The 24,393-nt window shown below is 39.1% G+C and overlaps 1 protein-coding gene across 12 annotated transcripts in view; it reads left to right on the top strand.

The window, feature by feature from the left end:
* KCNC2 (potassium voltage-gated channel subfamily C member 2) overlaps positions 1-24,393 on the top strand; it is a 257,075-nt gene that overhangs the window by 94,823 nt on the left and 137,859 nt on the right. For 4 of the 12 annotated variants that reach the window (XM_027658914.1, XM_027658921.1, XM_027658930.1 and 1 more), the window contains exons 4-5: positions 1,432-1,599; positions 5,449-8,519. In XM_027658914.1, coding sequence (XP_027514715.1) covers positions 1,432-1,599; positions 5,449-5,585 — 305 coding nt within the window. In that variant the 3' untranslated portion in view covers positions 5,586-8,519. Of the gene's footprint in view, positions 1-1,431; positions 1,600-5,448; positions 8,520-24,393 lie in introns of those variants that run through there. The other 8 variants (XR_003530256.1, XM_027658980.1, XM_027658956.1 and 5 more) reach the window with 8 other exon arrangements.

The following is a 24,393-nucleotide window of genomic DNA, read 5'->3' on the forward strand; positions in this document are numbered from 1 at the left end:
CACAGTTTATAAAGCTAACATACCAGTCCATAGACTCGTGTTGGAACACTGCTAAAGAATAATAAGAGCAAAACCACCCATGACTGGTGTCGTTCAGTAATTGAAATTTATTTTTTAAAAAGAAGAGTCTATAAAATCGGTCTCTGAAAAATATCCTTCTTTGGTCTGTTGCTCTGTTACTGAATAGCATTTATGTTCAAAGAAGCTCAGTTTCACTCTCTGAGTTACTGTTCACAAAGTTAACACAGCTTTTTGAACACAAAATATATTTAAGAGGACAGAAACCCTTGAAAGGACACACACACTGAGAGTGAAATATAGTTAGTTTTACAGTACTTTGACTGATACCCACTTTGAGATAAAATCTTTAAAGTGTTAATGATAACAGCTTTTTCATGCCATTAGATCCTACTAAAGGTATTCTGAATGGAAAAGGCTCAGTGTGATCACAACAAAGAGACACTTCTTTGTGTCTGCAGCTTTATTTACAAAGGATCCTTCATTTACAATAGTCCTTGAAATTAGAGAGAAAGCAAATATGCAAAAAGGAGACATTTTAAAGTCTTAACTTTCTCTTCAGTAGTGCCACCACTCACATCATGCACTGTAGCTTTATTTCTGGTAGAGAATGCTATTAGAGTCACTAGGAATTCTGTGCAAAACTTCAAGGCTGAATTTCACCCTTTGCATTCCCAGTTCATAAAAAAAAACATGCTCAGATTTAAATGCAAAGGTAAAGCTCAAGTTATATTTTTACTGAATTTGAAATAGTAGATAATTTTAAAAGAAAGTTCTTTGGGAGTGACAAATCAGGAAAGGTACAAAGTTTGCTGTTTGACAAAATAAAGTAGAAACCAAAGACAGCATTTAGTGTTGGGTACTTACAATGACAAGCAGTGCAAGTGTTTTATATAAAGAAATGAAAGCTAAGTGTGTTACTAAACAGCCCACAGTGCCAAATGTTGAAAATTTAACCCTCCTGGATGAGGAGTTATCTTTAAAACATGCCAAACATCATATTCTAAGCAAAAATTACTAACATGACCTCTTGTTTAGCAAAAAGGATAGCCAAAATAGTAAATACATGTTTGAAATATCCAAGACTGACTGTACTCTGAAGTTACAGTCCATAGTGGGCAACTAACTGAGCCTTGATTTGACTATTTCTTATTTCATGTTAGTTTAATATAACCTTATATGAGTTTTAGAAGAAGAACAGGAAAGTTGAAAGATCATTGTTCTTGAATAAAACAAAAATCTTTTGCCATTTTGTACTGATTAATGATTAATTGCAGAATTGTTTTCTTCTAATGATTTACTTTATAACTATTTTTTGAGTGATGGGAATATCTGGCATTCAGCATAAGCTCTTTGTGATGTCTCATTTCCTCATTCATTATTGTCTGTAAATGGGCATGGTGCTTTAACCAGTGTTATCAGGTGAAGACAGTGCAGGAAGTGAGCAGCCACTCTCACCTGGTGAAAGGCTCCCTCCCATCAGACGTTCTAGTACAAGAGACAAAAACAGAAGAGGGGGAACATGTTTCCTACTGACAACAGGTGATTACACGTGTGCTACTGATGGAGGGATCAGGAAAGGTATGAACTTCTTTCATTAGATCATAAAAGGTTACTCAGCAATGTGCTTGTGAAAAACAATCTTAGAGTAAAATGATGTGCACAATGCTCTTAGAGGAAAGACTGTACTCACAATGTATCTTTTTTCTTTACTCCTAGTCATTCTTTTCCTACTTTCCTTTTAGAAACACTTATCCCCTTTAGTCTTCAAAAAATGTGCTTGGTGTTGGACCCTCATTTCACTTGTGTCTTTATTTGTCTGTTATCTCTAATGGAAAAGCCTGCAATTTAGACCTTGCTCATTCAATCACTCATCACTCAATATCATTTGTCATTCTAAAAGACAAATTAGTCATGTAATAACTTTGGTCTGCTCTTAATAACTTAGTAAAATTTGCAGCTGAATACACTTTAAAATGTCGGAAGTAAGCAACATTTTTGTTCTGAACACAAAAAAGCATATTATGAGATGCTATTTAGATTTCTTTCGAATAAAAGTTTGAGCTTACAATGCCAAAAAATGTTTCTTCTTTGCAATACACCATTGATACTAAAAGGTGACTTCCTATCCCAACCAGAATTCAACTACAGTAAATAATGCTTGACCTTGCAAGGTGCTAAAAATACCTGTCTACTTATTCAGCCTCTTTAAGTCTGATTGCTCCCTGTTCAGTAGGATGGGTCCCAGGCAAAGTTTGCAAAACTCCTGTTTCTTATTTGTACCTCTCCCATGACTATGTTGCTAACCCATCAGGCCACAGCTGGCAGCAAAACTAACATCAGGACATAGCCCTAAAATCAGAAATGCCAGTAGTAGTCTTGCCATTTCCTTAGATAAGAATTCCTTTCATTTCTTGGCAAATTACATTCTTCTGAAATTGTATAATTCCAACAGATTCCACGTTCCTGAGTGCTGATGTGTAGTTATTCACCTCAGAGTTCACGTGAAGTAGCCATGGGGCAGTGGACAAGCATTTTTGGCTCAGATTTTTCTGGCTTTTTTTTTTTTTTAAACTTACTTGGTGTATAGAGAACATAGGTGTCCCAGCTAGCCATATACCCTGAAGGAATTCTCTTGGGTTGTTCTGCAAATGCTATTTTTGCACTTCAAAAGCATGAGTTCACTAGGTTAAACCTGTGAAGGCAGATATGCAACCAGAGTTGCATGTGGATGGTATTCATGAAGAGTATGACTCTTGTCTCTGTGCTCCTGCATTTTACAGACTTCTATATATAATGTTTAGATTAAATGGAACTTGGTTGCAAACATGTTTTTGCACAGATTTACTACGCTTTCCACTGAGCATATATTTCACACTGTCTTATCAACAACTAGGATTGTTTAAAGTATCTCTAATGGTAAGAGTCCAGTCTTTAAGGAGGTCAAGAACACCTGGATAAATCACATTGCCGTGGCATCTTGCAAGATCAGGTCCTGGACGTCACTCAGCAAATTATGGAAGTAACCATAACTAGAAGAGATCAGAAATAATAGAAAAAGTTACCCATCAGCTCCTAGAGACATATTTATATAACAATAAAATATATTTTTTACCGGAACATTTAATTTGTAAATCCAGATCTAAAAGGAAATTATGTCATAGTTTTTACTAGAAAACTGGGGCTTGAGTTCAGAATGAACAGTTTTTTGATGAGAAATGTGCTCTTTGTCTGGCTCTGATGGTAATCTTAGTCAAGGCTGAAATGCTTTAGTCACTGGCTTTGAAGTATATTTTATACAGAGTAGGGAAGTTTGTGTGTAATCAGAAAACATCTTCAAGTAATGGGTTTGAATACTTGAATTTAATTCACACATCAAGTCTACTACTTCTTCCCCCCCTTCTTTCTTTTTTCTCTCTTTCTTTCCTTCTTTCTTTCTTTCTTTCTATACATCCTTCTTGTGTGGTTTGTTCCTTGGTTGGTTCTTGATTGTGTTCAATGATAATTTATTCTGAGCTTTTTTTCATTGACATCTTATCTCCATCTCTAAAATTATGCTGATTCAGAGCTGATCCACTAAAATACCTGAAAAGTTGTGATTTTGGATCATGTTTCTGTCTCTGTTCATCTTGTGTATCTGGTTTTCATTTTTAGGAGTACCTATTTTCTTTATAATCTTTATCATATTCCTCTATCAGTTCTTTCCCTTTATCATTAGAAAAGTAGCAGGAAAATAATCTTAAAAATTACTTTCCTAGTTTCTATGTAAAAAAACTACCTGATTTTTTTTTTTATTTTTAATAAGCTTTATGTTTACAGGGACGTTAAATATATATACTAGCATTGTGCTTCCCCTTGATTCCCCTTTCAACTGTGATTCTTTCTAATTTGTGTAAATACTGATAGAAACTCAGAAACTGGAGGCTATTTCTGAAATGTATCAGAAGTCTGTGTAGCATCACAGTCTAGTCTGCCCTTGCAATCTGGAGAGAACATTGCACAGTGTTTTAGCAGACATGAGGTTATACATTTGTTTAATTATAGTTTTACAGCATACAGTTCTCAGTAGGTAAGAAATATGTTAATTGTTGTTAAGGGAGAACCTAAGATATGATTTTTCTAGAAGATGCTGTCTTGTAACTCTGTTATCTGAAGATCTGGACTTTGAACCAGTAACCATTTCAATCAGGAAAAAAAAGTCTAATGACATTGCATGTGATGTTTAGCTTTATTGTTATTGGTATTTTATAGTTTCTGTGAGAAAAATCTCAGTATTTCACTGTAAGCAATTTGTACCAGAACATCTTAACCTGACAAGTGCTTAGATGCATACTTGTCTTCAAGGAAATAAGTAGTGCCACTGAAATCGGTGAGATTTCTTATACTTGCAGTGAAGCATGTATCCATGGACTTGAGGTGCAAGGTCCTTTCTGGCTTAATCTTTTTTGTATTTGCTTGCAATATCTCTTTCCAGACTGAGATTCTTTTCTTAGTAAGTGGGGTTTTTCAGGTGGTATTGAAAATACTCAAGTATGAAGATAGTGATGCAGTGAATAGCAATGCTTTTTCATTCTTTTACAGAATAGCTTCTACAAAATGAAAACAATAAGTAGCAAAATGTAAGTAGCTAGAGCTCACAGTGCATGTGAAAAGAAATGTCTGCAAATGCAATGTTCCCTTCAAATTGTGAAACATTATGTGGTCACCTCATTTAATGATTAATTATTTACTACTTGCTTATGTGGATTAATACCATTTATTTCATTTGAGTCAGCTGGAAAAGAAACACAAATACAATGTTTTAAATTTGCCATTCAGGAGGCATTTGCAAATATGTCAAACTCTGCTATCTTATTGGACTTTAAAATTAGACACAAAGTCTAAGTGTTGATATTTCTGAAGATGGAGCTTCTTTCTCAATTATCATTCAGTCCTCTGCAAAAGTGATTTACACATACTGTATACAATTTACCTGGTTTCTGGTTTCTTTATTTTAAAGAAAAATTGTCCTTTATTAGGAATTGAGTTTAGCAGAGATTATATAATTCTAACAGTTTCTATAGTCTGTCTTAATGGGTTTTTGATTATGCTTAGCCAGATAGCTCACCGAGTCACCTTATTGGGATCCCTTAACTTGCACTCTCTGCTCAAGCCCACAAACTGATAATAAGTGCAAGAAGGAATGTGGAAGAGCAGGTCAGACCTTTTTTGTGGTGGTCTGTTTAACTTTTGGGGGAAAAAATAGCAGCATTAGCTTGTAAATAATTTTATTTATTAGTATCTTTTGGTAGTAATGTGTGTCAGCATTGAGTTCTTTTGCAGGCAGATTCCCTCTGAATCCCCAATAGCTCCTTGGATTACATTACACTGTATTGTTTGTCTGGTTTTTTGGCTGACTTCAACTGATGTCTCTGCATTTTCTCATACAAGGCTATGAAAAATCTCGAAGCTTAAACAACATAGCTGGCTTGACAGGCAATTCTCTGCGACTGTCTCCAGTAACATCACCCTACAGCTCACCTTGTCCTCTAAGGCGCTCTCGGTCTCCCATCCCTTCCATCTTGTAAACCAGATGGCATCAATCGGCTATATAGTGTTAAATCAAATACTGTTTACCACATACCGAAAATAAGTGTAGCATTAACCACAGGCTCCACAAATACTGTCTAACTCGTGCATGATACAACTGTTAATAGTAAGAAAAGCCACCTGGGTAGCTGAAGATTTTTGTCTTGGCTTTTAAAGATTACTTAAGTAGCACTTCTCCTTTTATCTACTATATTGTCCTACTTTCCTGTGGCAATAAAAGGACAGTTAGTGGATGCTGTTGTCAAGTATATTCAATAAATAAGCATATTTTCAGGGAGATTCACTTAAAATAATGTGCTTCCAACTAATTTTCAGTCACTCCATTAAACCTCCATTTCTTGTGACTCTAATCCATTCTGAAGATGTCTGCTTTGAAGGGTCTGCTCATTTGCATGGACCATCCTGTCTCCATCACCTGACAAGCAGTGTTGCTGATTGTGGAGACCACAGAGGGCTCTGGATGTGTGTTCTCACGTTGTTACCATTCTGCTGAAGTGAAAGCACTGATAAACTGGTCTGCATGTGGGACTGTTTTTCTTTGTTTAACCTTTTTCTTTGTTTTTTAACTATCTACTTGTTTATAAATGGCTTTATTTTGTGATTAACTTATTTTGGTACTGGATTGCTGTATCAGAGTTCTGAATGTCTCCGGTTGTTTGCACACAGATAACTGCAAAGAGGTTGTCATTACTGGTTACACGCAAGCAGAAGCCAGATCTCTTTCTTAATGGCTTGGGGAAGGCACAAAACATGCAAGAAAGGTAAATGCCATCCAGACTTGCAATTTTAAACTAGCAAGTGCTGCTTGGTACTGCAGTAATTTCTGTACTCCAGGGTTCTTCAACATTTTCAGAGGCTGAGTACCAAGTAAAATTGAAACAGTTGTTGGGGGCTTTTTTGTACCATTGTAAGAGGGTAGTGGTTCTCAAGACAGATTTTTGACCAGCCTTGTACCTCTGGCTCATACCTTCAAAAATTTCTTCAATGTTTTTTGAGCTTTGTCCTATTTGTTGTTTGTCTGTCTGTTTTGCAACCTGTCTCCTGTATTCTCCATCTGTCTTCATAAAGCATAAAGATACTGTTAAAATGGCCCCCTCTTTTAAGTTTAACTAAGAACATTTTTTCTCCTTTTCTCTTTTTTTTCATATGGACTATACATATGTGTATAGATAGAAATATATCTATTTTTCAAGTGCAAGTTAGTATCATCTAGTCTAACTCATGTGTGCACTCTGAAGATTTTTCAAGTGGGATTTAGTAGCGGCTTTACAGCACTGACGGGTTGCCTATGGCATCAGTCTTCCTCCTAGCAACAATTACAATTTTGAAACTGTATCTCCTCTAGTGTCTTTTTCATTCAATATTAAGCTCTGTTTATGCAACAGGACAAATGCAATGGCATATTTGAGGTTCTGGGCTGGTGAGGAAAAATTACCCTAAACCATAGAATTTTAGAACTACATGGGGAAGACCATAATGACTGAAGTCTTAAGAGATCATTGAAATTGTTGAATAATACCTTATTGTCATATTTTATTTTTTGTTAGGAAAAGAAATATTGTTGACCATGTAACATGTTCTTCTGTATATAGCCTAGCCCAGTAGCATGATCTGCATGTCAGAATTCTTGTACAATAATGTATTTATCAAAGTATACATTTCTGATATTTAGAGATGTACATTGATTTACTTTTGGTAAAATATTGTCAATAGAGAGATAATTGCAAACAGCTTTTAGCAAATTAATTAATACAATATTTGGTGCTGCTGTTATATTAACTACAGTGTTGTACAGAATTTATCATGGATTTTTGACTGCTGAAAAAGGGACAATGGAATTTAGCCATACCAAGGACTGTACTGGAAAAAGACTGCTGCTGCTGAATGGGCCCTGATAAACAACTCACACCTTGAGGAGGTCTCTGAGACTTTACGTGCGAAGTAGAGCTTGTTAAAGAAGATTAAAGACTGCTCATAATTACTGCTGCCAGAGGAAGGGGTGACTAGTCACTGTTGATGAGTCAGCTGTAAATATAAAATGTGTGTGCATGGAATATCAGTTTTTATCTATATCAAGGAAAGCTGAATTCATGTCATCATTGCTAAGGCTCCATGCAAAGACCCACACCCCTGTGTTTATTCTTCCTGGTTCCTGCAGTAAGTTGTGCTGTGGATCATACAAAGACACACACTTAATAATGATAGTGATGTAGTCTACATCTGTCTTGACTTCTGTCATACTAATGGCATATTTTGCAAAGGTCACAAATTTGAACAGAGTAGATTTGCCTAAGTCCTTGCTTTCTCAGTTTGCCATGACCTAAATTGTTATGAATTCTAGTGTACATGCCAAGTCTTAAGTTTACTTTTCACTTTGATAACAAAAATGTGACTGCAGATAAACATCACTGACTTTGTTCACAGCACACAGTCTTCTTTCATTGTTACCTCAAACTATAAGTATTATCAGAAATAAAATTCTGGCAGCAAGACTATTTTGGGGTTTTTTTTAATTCAAAGTGTTGCAAACCCAGCATAAATAAGTATAAAAGTTGTATTAAAATTATATCCTACAAATGTATATTTTACATAAAATATATATTCTTTGATAAGTTACTTTCTGTGATTCTTGTGGTAAATGGATCTAGTCTATTCTATGTTTATGAGACATTGCAGTGCTATGATGTGATAAATATGTTCTCTCCATCCTATTCAGTGGGAAGTTCTCCAGATTCTGTTTTGTCACCCTGGTGTCCCAATTGTAGGGACCTGTCCCAGTTGTGAAACTCTGTATTGTGGAACTTCTGTGAACATGTCAAGGTGCATGCACAATCCTGGTGGAAACCAGTGGAAATGTAATACCTGAATTGGAGAATAAAAGGCAAAAGACCTGGGGAGGAACTTGGAACATATCTTCCGAAGTGGCTCATGCGCTTTCTTTAGCTTTATTGGTCCCCTGCCTGCTACTGGCCATCCCAGTTCTCAAACCAGCTTCCTGGGGTGCATGAGGATCGGATTCAAAAACTAGCATGAGCTGCCTTCTGAAACAATTTAAAATCTATCATGTTAATGACGCTACACCTCATGCGGAAGTTGCAATTGAGTTAGATGTTTTAAGTCTAATGGGAGTTTTATTGTATCCTGGTGTGAAGTCAACCTAAAAAAAGGGGTGAAAAATGGTTGCTTAAAAATTCTAATCTAATACTGTATTTGGGGCAACCTGTGAAATCCCCAAATACACAAGCAGTGTCTGAGAGGGGTGAGGTAGCTAGTGCGACTGTACATAGGATCAGAGAAGCTGTAATGCAGTATTTTGGCAAATGTGCTGAAATGTAAGAAAGATTCCAGAAAACAGGATCAAGAGGTGTTCAAGTATTGGAAAATGAGTTATAGTGATATATCAGGAAAGCTCACTGTGCCCGAAGGGTTAAAAGTTCTGTGTCCTTTTGAGCAGTACCCACAGGAAGAAGAGATGTAGTGATTAGCCAGGACAAGGCTCACAGCCCGCTCCAGTCACACAGGTGTGATGTTTCCCCAAGACATCCAGAGGGAGGTGTCTGGTTTTCCTCAGTGCTACACATGGATGGTGATGAGCTCCAGATGAGATGCATACGAGGAGGTGCGTTGTGTTTGCCAAGACTGTAGAAAACACCGATGGCCAGATGGTGTCTGACATCTACTGTCTCTGAATGATAAGGAGCCTGGATGGACCTCCACCAACACAGGACTTTTAGCCCCAAATATCCTAGTTGCAGTTACTTATTTTTCCCCAGAGAACCAAGCCCACATTTAAATGCTTTCTTTTAAAACACACTTGGAGGACATGCCAATGGTGAGTCTGTTAACTTATTCATGTGTCTTGGGACTACAACCCAACTTTGACTGTTCTAAGAGGATGAGTTGTCTTAACTACCAACCCTCAAAGACTAGCTCCCTTCTGTTCTTCCTCTGCTTCTGGGCCCAAGAAGGGGTGAAAGCGCATTTTCATGAGTGGTGCTCCACCAAGGTTTAAATTTCTCAGGCTGAGGAAGGCTTTGAACCTAAACCTCACTCTTCAGGGTAGTGCAGTTCATATGTCTCAAATACAATGTAAAGGATGTGCTGCACATTTTCATTCACTTCTTCTTTTGGCCATCCTTTAAAGAAAAGTAGATGCAATGATCTTTTGTAAAGGGGGCCCTCACAATGAGATGTGCATACACAGAGCATCTCTGTCCAAACTCCGAGAGGCCTTTGGCTCTGCAGGAGCAAAACTGCACCTGGAGAAAGGACTTTTGGTTCAAGTGGGAAGATGCTGTGTGGGTATTCTGGGTGTTAGATACCTACCAAGCAGTGGTTGTGGGCATTTCTGTGCTTGATTTAGGAGTCCAAAAACTTATTTAATCCTCGTATAAGTAAGACTTAAGGTTAGAAGTCAAAACTAGAAAATAAGCAGTGAATTTTAAGTAATACATCCGTTAAGACATTTTACCAAAGGCTGTTGCTCATTCATCTTTTAAAATTGTAAAATCAAGATGTCAAAAATTCACATCCTTTTGAAAGATAAACTAGTGCAACAGCAGGGTCTGTGTAGAGATCAAAATCTGTGATGTAATGTGGAGATTATGGGACCTTTAAACTTTGAATGCAGTTATTGTTCCTATGAGGCCTCATTCAGCACTGAGAAAACATTGCTGTTCCAGTGAATTTTGAGACACTGCATTGTGAATATTATAGGTGTATTCTGTAAACTGGTTCCAGAACTGCTAAGAAGCATGCAGCTAATGATAATTAATATAATCCTCTGTGTCAGAAGGCTTTTTCATGTGTGAAACAATTACTGTTACTGAAAGTTCTCTTACAAAAGATCAGGATTAAAATAAAGCTGTTAAAAGAGAAGGAAATTTAAGGAAACCTTTGTTCAGATGGGTTACTGAAAAATATAGGAAGGGATCAATCTGACATGAGCAAACTTGCCAGCATATTTAATGTAAAATATGAATTTTAGGAGTAATGAATAAATTAACTAATTGAAAGAGGAGAGCATTTTATGATCAGAAAAAATCATGAAGAAGTCAGATAAAGGAAATTGGAATGGAAAACTGCCACTAAAAAGAGAAAATGAATATATTAATATGTTGTATTACAAGCAGTGGCTTGAACAATTGCATAATAGAGCCTTTGAATATTAATTGGGAAAAAATTGCAAAAAAAGAGAAAGGTTTTTATAAAGTTATCAGAAATATTAATATTTTTATAATACGTTATTTTCCCCTTGGAAAGACTTGTTATTTATTTGATTTCCAAGCAGACAAGTTATTTTAAAAATTGTGGGGTTTGAAGTTGAGAGTTGGCTCAGGAGCAAACACTGAGCTGTTAGTGTTGGGCGTTGGGTACGTAGCTGGTGTGCCATTGTGAACACTTTCCTCCTACTTTACTGAATATGCCTGGGACATGTCAAAATTGCAGAGGTGTCTGAGCAACCCCCTCCCCAAAACCCAGCCTTCTGTCACTTGTATTTTTTTTCTTACGAACATGTTGACGAACAGCTGACAGATTTCAGATTCCTACTTTCACAGCTTCCCATTCACAGATGGCAATATTCTAGCATGTTTAAAAAAAAGAAGTTGGAGGTGGACACTTCTTGAAAATTTGGCACCAAAATGTTTTGCATTTCATTTAACATCTCCTGTATTATTTGCAGAAGGAAGACTGGAGATCAGTTTAAACCAGGGCCACAGCTAGGCTATTCTGAAACTTTTAGGATGTGTTCCTTTTATATTCTACATCTGGTTAGAGCATTGCTGCATTTTGCTATCTTATGAAGCTCTTGGTTTTCTCCTCAAATGGAACTTGGACATAAGATACTAGGGCAAGTCAGAGAGCACTATTTTGAGTTGGAATTGGAACAGGCTGCCCAGGGAAGTCATGTAATCACCATCCCTGGAGATATTTAAAAGGCATATAGATGTGGCACTTAGGGATACAGTTTAGCAGTGAACATGGGAGTGCTGGGTTAATGGTTGGAGTCCAAGGCCTTAGAGGTCTTTTCCAACCTTAACAACTCTATGATTCTAAGACTCCTGTAGAACTGTAAACATGAATTATATTATGAAGAAAAAGACACACCCTGGGAAATACTGAGGCTGTGATAGATGGCTGTAACCTATCTTTGTCTTGTAGAATAGTATGGGCACCTTTTCTTTAAAATACAGAAAGCAGATGATTTTGTGTTGGCCTCCTCAAAGCAGCATTATATTTGCATGAGAGAATGAACTACCAAAAGAAGAAAGTGGAAGTTGTTCTCCTTGACCTTAAGACAGTTTATTTGCAAAAGCAGCAAGATCAGACTTCTTAAAGAAGCTTGGCCTTTGCAGTGAAACAATGCAAAACTCCATCAATCTGAATAATAGTTAACCATAGCGACATTATCCTGTTAGGCTGATGCTAAATATAGAATGGATTTTCTGTTCCTTACGGGGATTTCCTTGCTTTGTGACTAAATGCAGCATCAAGGTTTTACGAAAATCTTATTTTCTTCATGCCTGTGAATGTTGGTGGTGCAATGAAGTTTGACGCTCTGAAAGTCTTAAAATGATGCCATTGTTTAAAGGCACTTTTTGCATTTTGCTAGCATGAAAAATCAGGTTTCTTCTGAACTAGAACACTGGAAAGAGGGGTAGAGGGAGCACTGAAAGACATGGTTTTCTTGAACTCTTACAAAAAATCTGCTCCATGAAACTGTGACCTGACAGAAATAAAAACACACAGCTTTTGCTATGTCAGTGTCTTGGCATTGATTCTAACTCTTCCAGTGCTGAAACTCTTCTTAATTTTGTTTCAAAATCATAGCAACAAAATTTATTTAGTTACTGCTGTTTATAACTTGTATTTAACCCTAGATAGTTATCCTTTAAATCTGTGAATAATGGAGCGATTTTAAAGCTTAAGAGCATGAGGACTGTGCTCAGAGAAGAACTTAAACTTGATAGTTGCATCTGTAATTATTGAAGAGTTTCCTCAGCGCAGGACATTATCTGAACAAGTTCCTAGTGTCAAATGACCTCACTGACATCAGTTGCAAAACTTAACCTTGACTCACTTAAGCAGACTAGGTCTTGGGGAGGCAACTGGCTTATATCATGGGCATTTCCAGGACATTTATCACCTACATCATAGAATCATAGAATTGTTTGTGTTGGAAAAGGCTTTTAAGTCTTGAGTCCAACTGTTAACACTGCAAGTCCAAGTCCAGCACTAGACCATGGCCTTAAGAGCCACATCTACACATCTTTTAAAACTGCAGGGTGTTTGGCAGCACCTCTGCCATGTGAATGTTGGTGCATACTCTTAGCAAGCTGCTTGGGTTTTTCCAGAGCTAAAGAAGATGGATTGTTCATGTCTAGAAACTGATGTTACCGATATCTTAGATACCTCTTTCAGTATGGGTCAAATTGATCTCTGTGAGTGCCTGTTGACAAAAAAAGTATCCGGTTCTGTCTCCCTCTGTCTGGCATAGGGGCAGAGGTTCAGTGCAGAAGCAACACGCCCCTGCTCCAGTGACCCTCCGGTGTTTTGCTCAGTCTTGCAGATGTAGGATGCCAAGGCTGTTTCATGGACATTTCCCATCCACTGCCTCAGAAATAGTTTATTTTAGTTTTCTTGCAAGTGCAAGAAGCACTTGAGTTCTTCTCAGAAGAGGAAGGGAGTGTGCAATCGGAGCCTGCCCAGGAGGTGGCTCATGATTAGGTGTATGTGGGATGGACATGTCCCCACACTGACTCCTGAGCTTGCTTCTCTTTTTTTGTTTTTGCAAGAAATACATCCCTGGCTGAAACAATCCTGTTATGTGAGCTCCAGGCATATTTCAGAAACACTTCTTGGAAGAGCTTTAAGCAGAACTCATGTTTACCTGTTTGCTTTTTCCCTCCCTTCTTCAGTCTACTGAACCCATTGTGTAGATTATTCCCTTGTTTTCTTTGCATGTGCCTTCACATCCTGTATTCAGGACTTATCCACACGCCTCCTTTGCCTGTATCCTCGTTACAGTGCAGCTGCAGCCTGCATGAGAGCTGTTGGGAAGGGAAAAGGTAAGTGAATTTGTACCTTAATCACAAGGGTAGAGGAGTGGAGAACTGAGTCTCCTTTTGAAGCTGACTAAAACTTGATGGAGATATCGCCTTTTGCAGTTGAGTCCAGCTCATCTTGGAATGAATTTGCAGTTCTCTGCAGCAACTTTTGTATGGCCAACACTGTTGAGAATGTTAAATTTTGGAACCACAAAATGCTGTCTAAAAAGCAGCACAACTGTCAATCAGGAGCAATTTGCAACTGGAATATGGCCAGTGCCTGGGCCACTTCAGAGGGACATGCCAAAAAAACAGATGGAGATGATTGCTTAGAAACCAAATTCAGAAATTAGATTTTCCAACCGTATATTCACTGAACTATTCATTTCCCAATCAATATAATAGTACTGAGCAGAATAATTGGAGTGATGAATATATCATAATCTGTCAAAAATTATGACTAATATTGACATGACTCTTTCTGCCCTTTTTTAAGGCTTACCGTAATACTGAATTTCCTTCAGATCAAATATAAATATAATGAAAATAGGTGCATTAGCTAAATTAATGTAGGCATTAAATGTCTCTCAAAGGTAACTATAAGAATTTACTTTAAAGGAAGTTTTTATATTCTAGTCCTAGACAAAAGCTCTGCATTAAGTTTTTTTCATAGTCCTCAGTACCCTTCAAATAGGACATAATTTCTAGACTTTTATTGTCCTTATTACTGGGAAGCCTGTTTCACTTATCTGTATTTGAATCTTTAGGCAGTAACAGGTAATTTTTTTATTCAATCATTCCTACATTGCCTGCATCTATTTAAAAATACTAGACAAACTGTGTTATATGCTTACCCAAGTTTTCAGGTAAGGTGTTTTGTGCCAACTGGCAGGGCAGGCAAGCATATGCTTAGCAATAAAGGTGCTCCAGGTTAATCTTCTGCACTTCACAACAGGTCCTTAGGGAAATTTGTGAGCCTGGCTTTGCCTCAGTGGGCCTGTTGCTACCATGTCTAAGCTAAAGGAAGGGAGTTGGAACTGCAGCTGTCTGATTCTCCATAAAAGTTTCATCACACAATGCTGAGAGGTGCAAGCATCTGTCTATAGCCGGCACTGGGATTTAATTCCTTGCCTCCCAAAAAAGCCCAGCCCAGCTCACTGAGCGGTGTGGTTGTCCTCTGCAGGGCACAGCTCTGGTGTTACACCTGCACTGTCAGCAGCATTGCCGACACCTTTCCGGATTCTGGATCTGATTTCATCCCTGCAACCAGCTGGCCACCTTGGTTGGGTCACAGCAGCAGTGTGTAGGGTAAGTGTAACAGTATCCAAACCTTGAGATTAAGCTTTCCAATTCCTGACAGAAGTTTTAGCCACTCTTGTGCTGCCTGCCCAAGAACCAGTGTTACGTGACAGCCACCGTGCTGCTGCAGCATGTGTCTATGTCCCCTTCTCCTGAGGATTTCATGAGGGTGTTTTCTCCTGTGTGGTGGACTTTGCTTATAGAGCTGCTGGCAGGGAAGCAGAGCTGTGCAACCTGTGCCGAACATGTCGCAGCCCTCTCCCAGTTCCCCTTTGCCCCCATGGCTTCACAGAGTAGTCTCATCATCACAAAAATATTTGAATAATGCCACATCTTGGTGTTTAACAGTATCACGTGCTCTGTTTAAAGCAAGGCAATGGGAGGCAGGGGATCTCCAAATCTCTCTGCAGGAGTATGCCTTCGGGAGCTCAGCTGTAGGTGATTTTAATTGCCTGTTGAGTAGATGGGTGGATTGGGAGTGTCATCATGCAGGTTCAGGTGGGCCTGAGAATAGATGTGTACTGAATGGTCCCTGCTCTACACATTGGCCTGCCTGCACCAAGATCCAAGGGATCTGTTGGATGTGGACTATGCTGTGAGATCTTGAGACAGTATATCCCAAATCAGTCTCAGCGGCCAGATCCTGCTGGTCCACATTTGCTGGGGCTCAGGATGTGGACTGGAGTGAGCTGTGCTGTACTCCCTGTGCAGCTGCAGAGGGGCAGGTCAGTGGGGAAGAGCTGTGCCAGGGCCTGGGCACAAGGATGGGGCAGCCCAGTGTGATACAGCGTCACCACCCACTGCATGGCCCCTCCTGCCCGCAGCCAGAGACATCAGCCCCTTTGCCACAAAGTTCTACCTTGCTCCTCCCTCAGTCCCCTTGTTTTCTCTTTTAGGGCTTGACTGGGCTCCTACACACTAAGGAAAAGCACAGAGCATCCCCTAGGATGGATGCACAAAGAAACATTTGTTCCTTGGGTGCCCTAGTTATGGGAAGATCCCCCTTTCCTGGGCATCACTTCAGCCACCAGCTTCTCTCCTTCCTGCCTCATCTTGTACAGCATACATCCTCAGCAGCTGAAAAATGAGAAACCACTCTCCATTTCTGGTCCTAAGGAAATTTTATTCCTTCCCTGATGCTCTGTGTAGTGCATTGTCACCATGAAGGCAATGCCAAATATGTTCGTCACCACAACCAGCCCAAAACAATGTGGTCAATGTTTGCTAGATGGCTACATGGGCTCGGTGAGGACTCTCGACTCTTAGAGATGCAGCTGTTATTATTCATTTTGTGTAAGGGATTATACTGTTTTTGACTGGGATTGTGTTTATTTTCTTAATAGCAGCTCAGGTAGGATATGTTTTTGGATTTGCAAACAAAAGAGTGTTGACAGCACACCTATGTTTTAGCTATTGCTAAACAGTGCTTACACAGGGTCAAGGCCATTTCTGCTTCTCAGACTACCCCACCAGTGAGCAGGCTCGATGTGCACAAAAAGTTGGGAGGGGCCACAGCTGGGACAGCTGACCCCAACTGCTAAAGGAATGTCCAATAATACTATATGTCATTGTATTCGGCAGCAAAAGCTTGTGAGGCAGGAAGGTTGCCAGGGCTTCTGTTGCATCGAGTCTGTCTGGGCATCAATTAGCTGGTGATGAGCAATATTTTGGGGTTTTTTTTAGTGACTTCTTTTTCTTGGCTTTGTTTTTCTATTTTGTTGGGGTTTATTTTAATTATTAAACTGTCTTTATCTCAAACCATGAGTTTTTCCAATTTCCATACACTCCCAGAAGCTGCTTATTGCTGTGTTTAAGGTGATAACTGGGCTTGTTTGTTTTACTTGGATGTTTTTAATTCCAATTAGTCTTAATTATCAAACTTAGCTGCTACATAGCAAATTAATTTTTTTCCTTTTTTCCAACACTATTTTCTCTTTCAAGACAAACTCGAGGCAGTTTCAAGGAGACATCAAAAGCACAGCAGCTGACATTGAAATGCAAGTGCTGGCTCACAGTTTCACAGCTGCATATGATCTTTAGCCTCATCAGGATTACAAGGCCACCAGTGTTTCTGCATAACTTCAAACAGGTCACAATACTAAGATAATACAACTGATCATCTCCCCTTCTCAAAGGATTCAAACAAAAAATAAAGGAGAAATTCTGTGCTTTTATTGGCATTGTGGATCTCAGTAGTGGGTTTCAGGGACAACAGATATTGTCAAACATTCAAGAAAGAATCCCAGGAACTTTTAAAAGGTGCTTTGTGTATAAGATACTCTGCAGGGGGAAGCTGGGACTTGGGTAAATGGTACTTTCAGCCTTGAAAAAAGCCCTTCCCCACATCAAACATATCTACTGTGAAGAAGCACCTGGTCTTTTTGATCACGAGTCACTTGGGAGGGCAACTGATAACCCTCTGACGTTGCCACACACTGAGCTGCAGGTGAGAAGGCTGCAGAGGGGCTTTGAGTGCTGAGGCGCTGCCAGGGCTCAGCAGTTCCAAAGACCACTAATTCCTCAGTCATGATGCACTAGCATGCAAAAAACCCCAAACCTGTCCCCTCAGTTCCCCCCCAAAAGAGGGAATTTTGTCTTTCTCATCAGATAATGCTGCAAGTAGTGCTTGTGAGTGTGATTGCAGTGAACAATACATATGTAGGTGGACTGCACGTTTCAGAGCTTAGCACTGAATTTTTAGAGCTATCTCGGCTATTGTGTTGTGCCAAGGGTTTCCATCACATAATACACAGCTGCCTGGAAAGCACGGGGAACCACAACTCTGCCTGGCAGCTGGAATTAGAGTGCTCAGTGCACCAAGCCAGCAAAGCTGTGGCAGGACACCTCCCTCCAGGGAAAGGCATTTAGTGGTCAGGACATGCTCTCTAAACATGTTAGCTCTAGAGCAGCGTCCACACAGACTCCTTTCCCTTAGTGTACGGGCACTTTACAACCTGCCACCAGCTTTAATTCAGTCAAACTCGTTTTGCATTTGAAAGCCCTTCTCTGTGGACCTGGATTACGAATTTATTTATCAGCACTCTCTTTTTTTTTTCTGGAGAAAAAGGAACAAGGATGAAGAAAAGTTATACTTGCAAAGCAGTACTCTGTGGCTTTGGAACACTGTTTAATATAATGGTTGTCCAAAAATCATGTTAACAAGGAAATCCCAGAAAAAAATAAGGACGAAAAATTCATATGGTTTAATGGATGTCCATTAGTTCACTTCCTTAGTTTTTGTCTCCTCAGTCTTTCATCAGAAAGATTCCTATTTACTGTTTATAAACAACCAAAATACAGTAATAACAAAAGTAACCCTTTTCAATAGTCAACCCAAATGACTGATACTGTATTTTTGTCCTCTTGACCACACTGATTTAATTTTTTTCCCATCTAAGTAAAAACTAGAAAAAAAATATTACTTGTGGAGTACAGAAACTGCTATACACTGGAAAGATACAGATTTCCCCAGAACTAATTCTTAACTTCTAGCATGTGGAGAAGCAATAACATGATGCATTACTGGGCAGTAGTAAAGAGATTATGGCAAGAGCTGTGTTGTGTGGTTCCTGTTCAGAGTTAAGGGTTCTTAACTTTTTGGCTTTCCCCCCTTGTGTATCAAACAGCCACTGTAAGGTGCTATTAACATAAACTAGTTTTAACAAGTTATAATGGCAATCTGAAAGTAGTACATTACATAAAAAGTCTTTGTTGAACTTCCATTTCCACAGAGTTATGTTCAGATTCCATATGTGTTAGTCTTTTGCATTGAGCCTGAGTTCATCTGTCCTTAATACACATTTGCTGACTCTGCTTAACTTCTGAGTAAGCTGCTTCTGACATGGTAACCTTGACTCCTTGGTTGGGACACATGCACCATTCAGAAGAGGAGCAGCACAGTGGCCAATACGTCAGTCCTGTTTAACCGTGCAGAGGTGAACATGCTCCAGCTTGTCACACTGACCCTGTGCACAGAATGAATCTGAGCAGACATTGAGTGCTGCAGAGACATGAGCTCTTCTGCTGCAAATTTGTGATACACACAAACATGTTTACAAAAAAACCCCAGTAGTCATTAAAATATTCAACCGACTCCAAATGGTATAAAGGCTGTTCAAACACTCCTAATTGACATGAATACAGAATGTCTCATATGTTCTATTCACATCATAGCCAATCCTTCTTTTAGGGAAGATGTTTCTTCCTGCCATATAGGATTGGGAGCACAGTTTCAAACTAAGGAATTGACATTTGCTGATGAAAGTGGTATGAGAACCATGGCAGCATACTGTGCTTGCCCAATGCACAGTGACTGGATGTATCCACTGTACAGTAGGGATGAAAGATGAGGAGGGCACTTGACAGAGCAGAACGAAAAGCCAAATCAGCCATATGGGCTTGTTCCTGTGGAAAATTATCAACAAACCTGCCTATATATTCTGGGGTCAAGAGAGAAAAAGCCCCACCCCTCCATCTATGAAAAAGATCAGAAAGATTTTCTTTTATGTTGACCTTACCCAAGTCTCAGAGAAGCTTGTTCTCAGAACTTTATAAACATTATGTCATGCAAATTGGCTACATCAGGAGTTAATTTATAGTTTGATAAATGGAAATCCTCATGACTCGTGGCCAGTGTAGAGAGTTGGCACTGGCCCATTAACTATAAAACTTGCAGACCACTTGTAACATACATCAGATTAAGGTCCACTGAGACAGCATCCCTGCCTTTCCTTTTTTGGCCTCTAACTGCAGGTGTGAGAAGACACATATTGTTGCATCATACTCATGGTCAGAGCAAAGCTGAATTGCAGGAAGAACGACTAAGAAAAAAGAGGGGAAGTACAAGGAGAAAACTCTTCTTTAGTTTATATGGTTTTGTGTCTCTGCCTCTCAGCATGGAAAACTTACACAAATGTGACTCTTGGCCACCAGGAGAAGGGTATAAATGGCTTGATACAATCAGTCAGGCTGAGAGCCTGTGAACATTGCATATTGCTTTATACTCAGCCTTTGAGCTTCTGCCCACATTTCATATATTCCTCACCAGCAGCAAGATAACTTTAGAAATATGACTTTTCCAGAAAACTCACATGAAAGTGCACACTGGCCTTCAGGGTTGGTCTCAAGCACATTTTTGCTCTTTTTCTCAAAAAGCATCAAAATGGCATCTGCTTTCACATTGTCAAACCATGCTGAGACAGTGAAATTGTCTTTTGAAATTGCAAATGTATGAAGAGTACTAATGCAGGGTGAAGTAAATATCTATTACTTATAATAAGAAATTGAACCTGATGATTAAGAAAAATAGAATTGATGGAAAAAACATTAGCGTATGCTGTCATATGAAGACATCAGAAGCCACTGGTTAATGTGTAGTGTGTCAAGAGCAGGCATCTTTGAAGTGTGAATATCTGTGCAGAGCAGGAAAAAACAGCAAAGATGCAAGAGAAAAATAACATGCTGAGTCTCAAAATTTTGCTGCAATCCACTAATCCAAAGTCTGCCCCTGAGAAGTTTATTGTCCTAGAAATGTAACTGTGAAAGGAAATCTAGATTATCTGCCCAACACTGAAAGTGAAAAACAGTACAGGAGTAAATGACAACCTAATAATTCAGGACTAAAAATTCATCTTGAAAGTTTAACCTTTCTTAATGCTTTTGAGGATATAACAAATACAGAAAATGATTTCCTGGAATGGATCTGAGGAAAAAACTATATATATATTAAAAAAATGTATTAAAATATGGGAATGAAAACTTAGGCATACCTTCTGGACCTAATTATTTTTCTTCTCTTCTTGTAGGGTTGCTCCTGCTCCAAAAATGTTCATATTGATAGCATTTGGGAAAACTATCTCACATAAGAAAACGGATATGAATATGGCTTAGTATGAGCGTGGGGTCCATGGGGTCTGCAAGTGATCTGTGTTTCGTTGTTATGACCCACTCTGCCAAGCGGGAGTAAATTTTGTTTCATTAATAAATCCCTTGGAATGAATTAAAGTAAATCGAAACTAGATGATCAGTGTTTACATATATATATATATATTTATATATATATGGTTTATTTTAGAACAATTTGGTTGCAAAGCAAAACAGGTATGTAGCCATTTTGGTTGTAATATAGCAATGTAAAAGCATAAAGGTATCACCCAAGAAAATGTATAAAGGAAGAGAGAAAGAAAGAGAAAAAAAGCACCCAAGGAAATGTGTAACAGAAAAGAGAGAAAAAGAAAAGAATGAAAGTTTTTTAGTCACCATTCAGGGGGCTCCGGCTAACTTGGTTGTTGTCTGTCGCTGATGTTTTGGTTGCTGGTTTTTTGCAGAGTTTTTCAGGCTTGGGGAGGGGTGGGCCGCTTTGGAGGCCCCGCTTTTAAAAGGGAGGCATTAGCGATAGGTGTCTGTATAAAGGGCCCCTTTTGATGCTTATAGGAGATAAGCATCACATGCCCAGAGTATCACTGCTGATCTTCTGTAGATAAGCATCACGCACCTAGAGAAGCATCACACACCCAAAGAGTTGCTCCCGAACCCAAAAAGTTAACACTTTGTGGGCTATAGGCTCCTCCCCTTAACCTTTAAGTTTTCTCTTCTGGCAGGAAGTTTGCATAGCTAGCTATAATAGCAAAGTTTTTAAGGCAATTAAAAAAGTCCAGTTCCTCACAGTCATTCATGATTAATTAGAATAATCACATCCCTTACTAGACTAGCATTTCTGTAATAAAAATTACTATGTGGGAATTCAAAGTTTGTTTTTCTACTGTCACATGCATCCACAACTTTGCATTTTGCTTTAAAGGCCAGTGCAGTAAATATTCACTGTCCTAAACCTTGCTTGTTCTTATTGTGATGATTAAAATAGGGCACTGAATTCATATCATAGTCTGCACAATCATGGGTTTCACTCAAGTTAAATGGAGATGCCAGTAAGATTCCATGACAGAAGTGTTTGTTTAAAGCCAATATAAAAAATGGTTATGGGTATGACTCTAATAAATGCATTAAAAATAAGTGATGACTCATGTAAAATATTTGAAAGCATGTGTTCAGATCTAGAAAGGAGTTTCTGCCAGTTTAAAAAAATATATCTAAACAAGGAGTATTTTTTTCCACCAGATTAAACAAACTGATGTTTACTTTGCTCCAGGCAGCAAGCTTTTGCCTTTTCTGTACCACCAACATGGGCTATTTCACTTGTCTTGTCTTGTACTTTGGCATATGTGACAAACCTTTAGACATTCCATAATGCCACAGTTCATCTGAGTTCAATCTAAAATGTCTCTGGTTCCCCTCTGAAATTTTTCAATCCTGAATGACCCTCACACAGCCTTTTAAAATGCATTTTTTTCTGTAAGCATTTAGGAATGTTTCACCATTCTGTTCCTAGAAAAAAAATCAAAGAAATTCCACTACTGAGAACTGCCTCTCAGTGATGCAAGGGGCTGAGAACATGCCCAAGGTAGCATTTAATAGGGATGCTGATTGCTTCAATTTCCTTCTTCCAAGCCTCATCCTTAGCTGTATTCACTTTTTGTCTGAGCTCTGGCACAGTTTTCATAAGACAGTAGAGTTTTGTGCTGGTCCTTGTTTGCTGCACTTGAAATACAGGAGTCTGTGACCACTGAGATCCTTTCGGGCTTCCCACTCACACCTGTCTGGAAGTGCAGGAGTCAGTCCTACATTTTGGAAACGACAAGGCTTTGGTCGTTTTGTGGTAATATGGCTCTCCTAGAAAGTGTCTGAGTATTTTTCATATGATCAGCAAAGACCTTCATTATCTGTATGTTCAAGTACCCATGAGGTACATTCCTAGAGGATGCTGATCTGCAATTTTCCTCACAGTGTTGTAAAAGTTGCCCAGTTCTCCATGAAGAGCTTAGAGTTTATCTGCAGAGCACATGTTGGTGTTAAAGGGTCTATCTGGCACTCACAAGATCTATTAAAATCAGTCAGCATCCATTGATTAGCCTGTTCAGGGGACTGGCATAATGCAAGTACATTTTAGACCCTCTCACTATCACTTCTTCTGTCATCCTCATTGTCTTCTGCTGTCATAAAACTTCAGCTTCTGAACTCTTGCTTGGATTTTAATCACAGATCCACTGAAAGCCTTTGCCTAGTAATTGCTCTTAATGCTGGCAATCTGGGCAGGAAGATCAAACCCAAGACACTCAGTTCTTTATTTAGAGTCTTTGGCATCGTTCCTCACCTGGGCAACACGCTAGTGAAGGCACCAGCAATTTTGATCTTGTAACCTCTACATTTTTCCACTATGGATTTTTTTCTTTTGTTCCCAGCAGTCCTGACCCCATGTTTTTCATCAGTTTTTCACAGCCAATCTAGAAGTTGTCTGCTTCATCCTTGTTCTTTAAGTTTTGGCATGTCCATCATTTAACTCTCTCTGACTTGAGGCAAACTGTTTCTGAGGTTGAATGTGTAAGTGCTTTTCACCGTGCATGTTTCTACCAGAAATGCTTGGTCGTGATTGCAGACCATCAAGATGAATCTCAGGGCTAATGTCTAAAATCTTCATTCTTAAGTGTGATCCCTTCCTAGCAGAATAGGTAAGTACACTTGAATGCATGCACTTTTGAAAGACTCATTGACTTCAGATCTGCTTAAACCATGTCTTTAAATGCCTTAGTAAGACACCTTTATGATCAAAATCTAGACCTTAAGATAATGCCTTTGAGCAGATTAAGATCTTGTAAGATATTTCTGTGAGATATTGCTTAAAAATTGTTTCCTTTCCTAAATCTTCAATAAGGTGACTCAACTCCTTCTGATCATTCACAAAAATCTGCTGGAAATGTTTAATCAGTTCAGGAAATTCTGGCAGCATCAAACTGAATGTCCCTTTCAAGGGCATGTGTCACTTCTGCTTACTAATAATCAAACATGAGGAAAGAAACCCCAAACAACCAAGCATAAATTAACCTGAAGATAGCAGCATTAAATGTTTAATGACTCTGAAGACTGGACACCTTTGGGTTATTCATTGGCATAATTGTATGTGTGGTTTTACCCAACAAGATTTTTCCTAGGGAAATCTCATACCTTTATCTGGATCCCTTTCCCCACCCTCGACGTGGGGCGGCCCAGTTCTAGTTCCATTTCCATCTGAAGAACCATTGCGACGCTTTGAAGGATGGGGAAAGGGAACTCCAGGGGTTTCTCAGGAGTCTCTTCTGGCCCTGAGCCTGGAGGGGAGAGGTGCTCCCCCTCCTCCCCCCCGCACGTGGCCCCATGGCCAGCAGGGAGACAGGACACCAGGCGTGGAGAGGAGGCAAGAGAGAGTTTATTGTTGGGGATGTTACATTTATAGGGTTTAGGAGGATTCACAGAGTAACCAATCAGAAGTCTCAAGGGGCTTACAGGAACACCCAATCACAGGAAGAGGTTAACAAAGGCCAATGGGAAACACCTCAGGACACCTTCC

This window comes from Corapipo altera, unplaced genomic scaffold (assembly GCF_003945725.1).
Source record: "Corapipo altera isolate COAL_440 unplaced genomic scaffold, ASM394572v1 1, whole genome shotgun sequence".
NCBI classification, from domain to species: Eukaryota; Metazoa; Chordata; class Aves; order Passeriformes; family Pipridae; genus Corapipo; species Corapipo altera.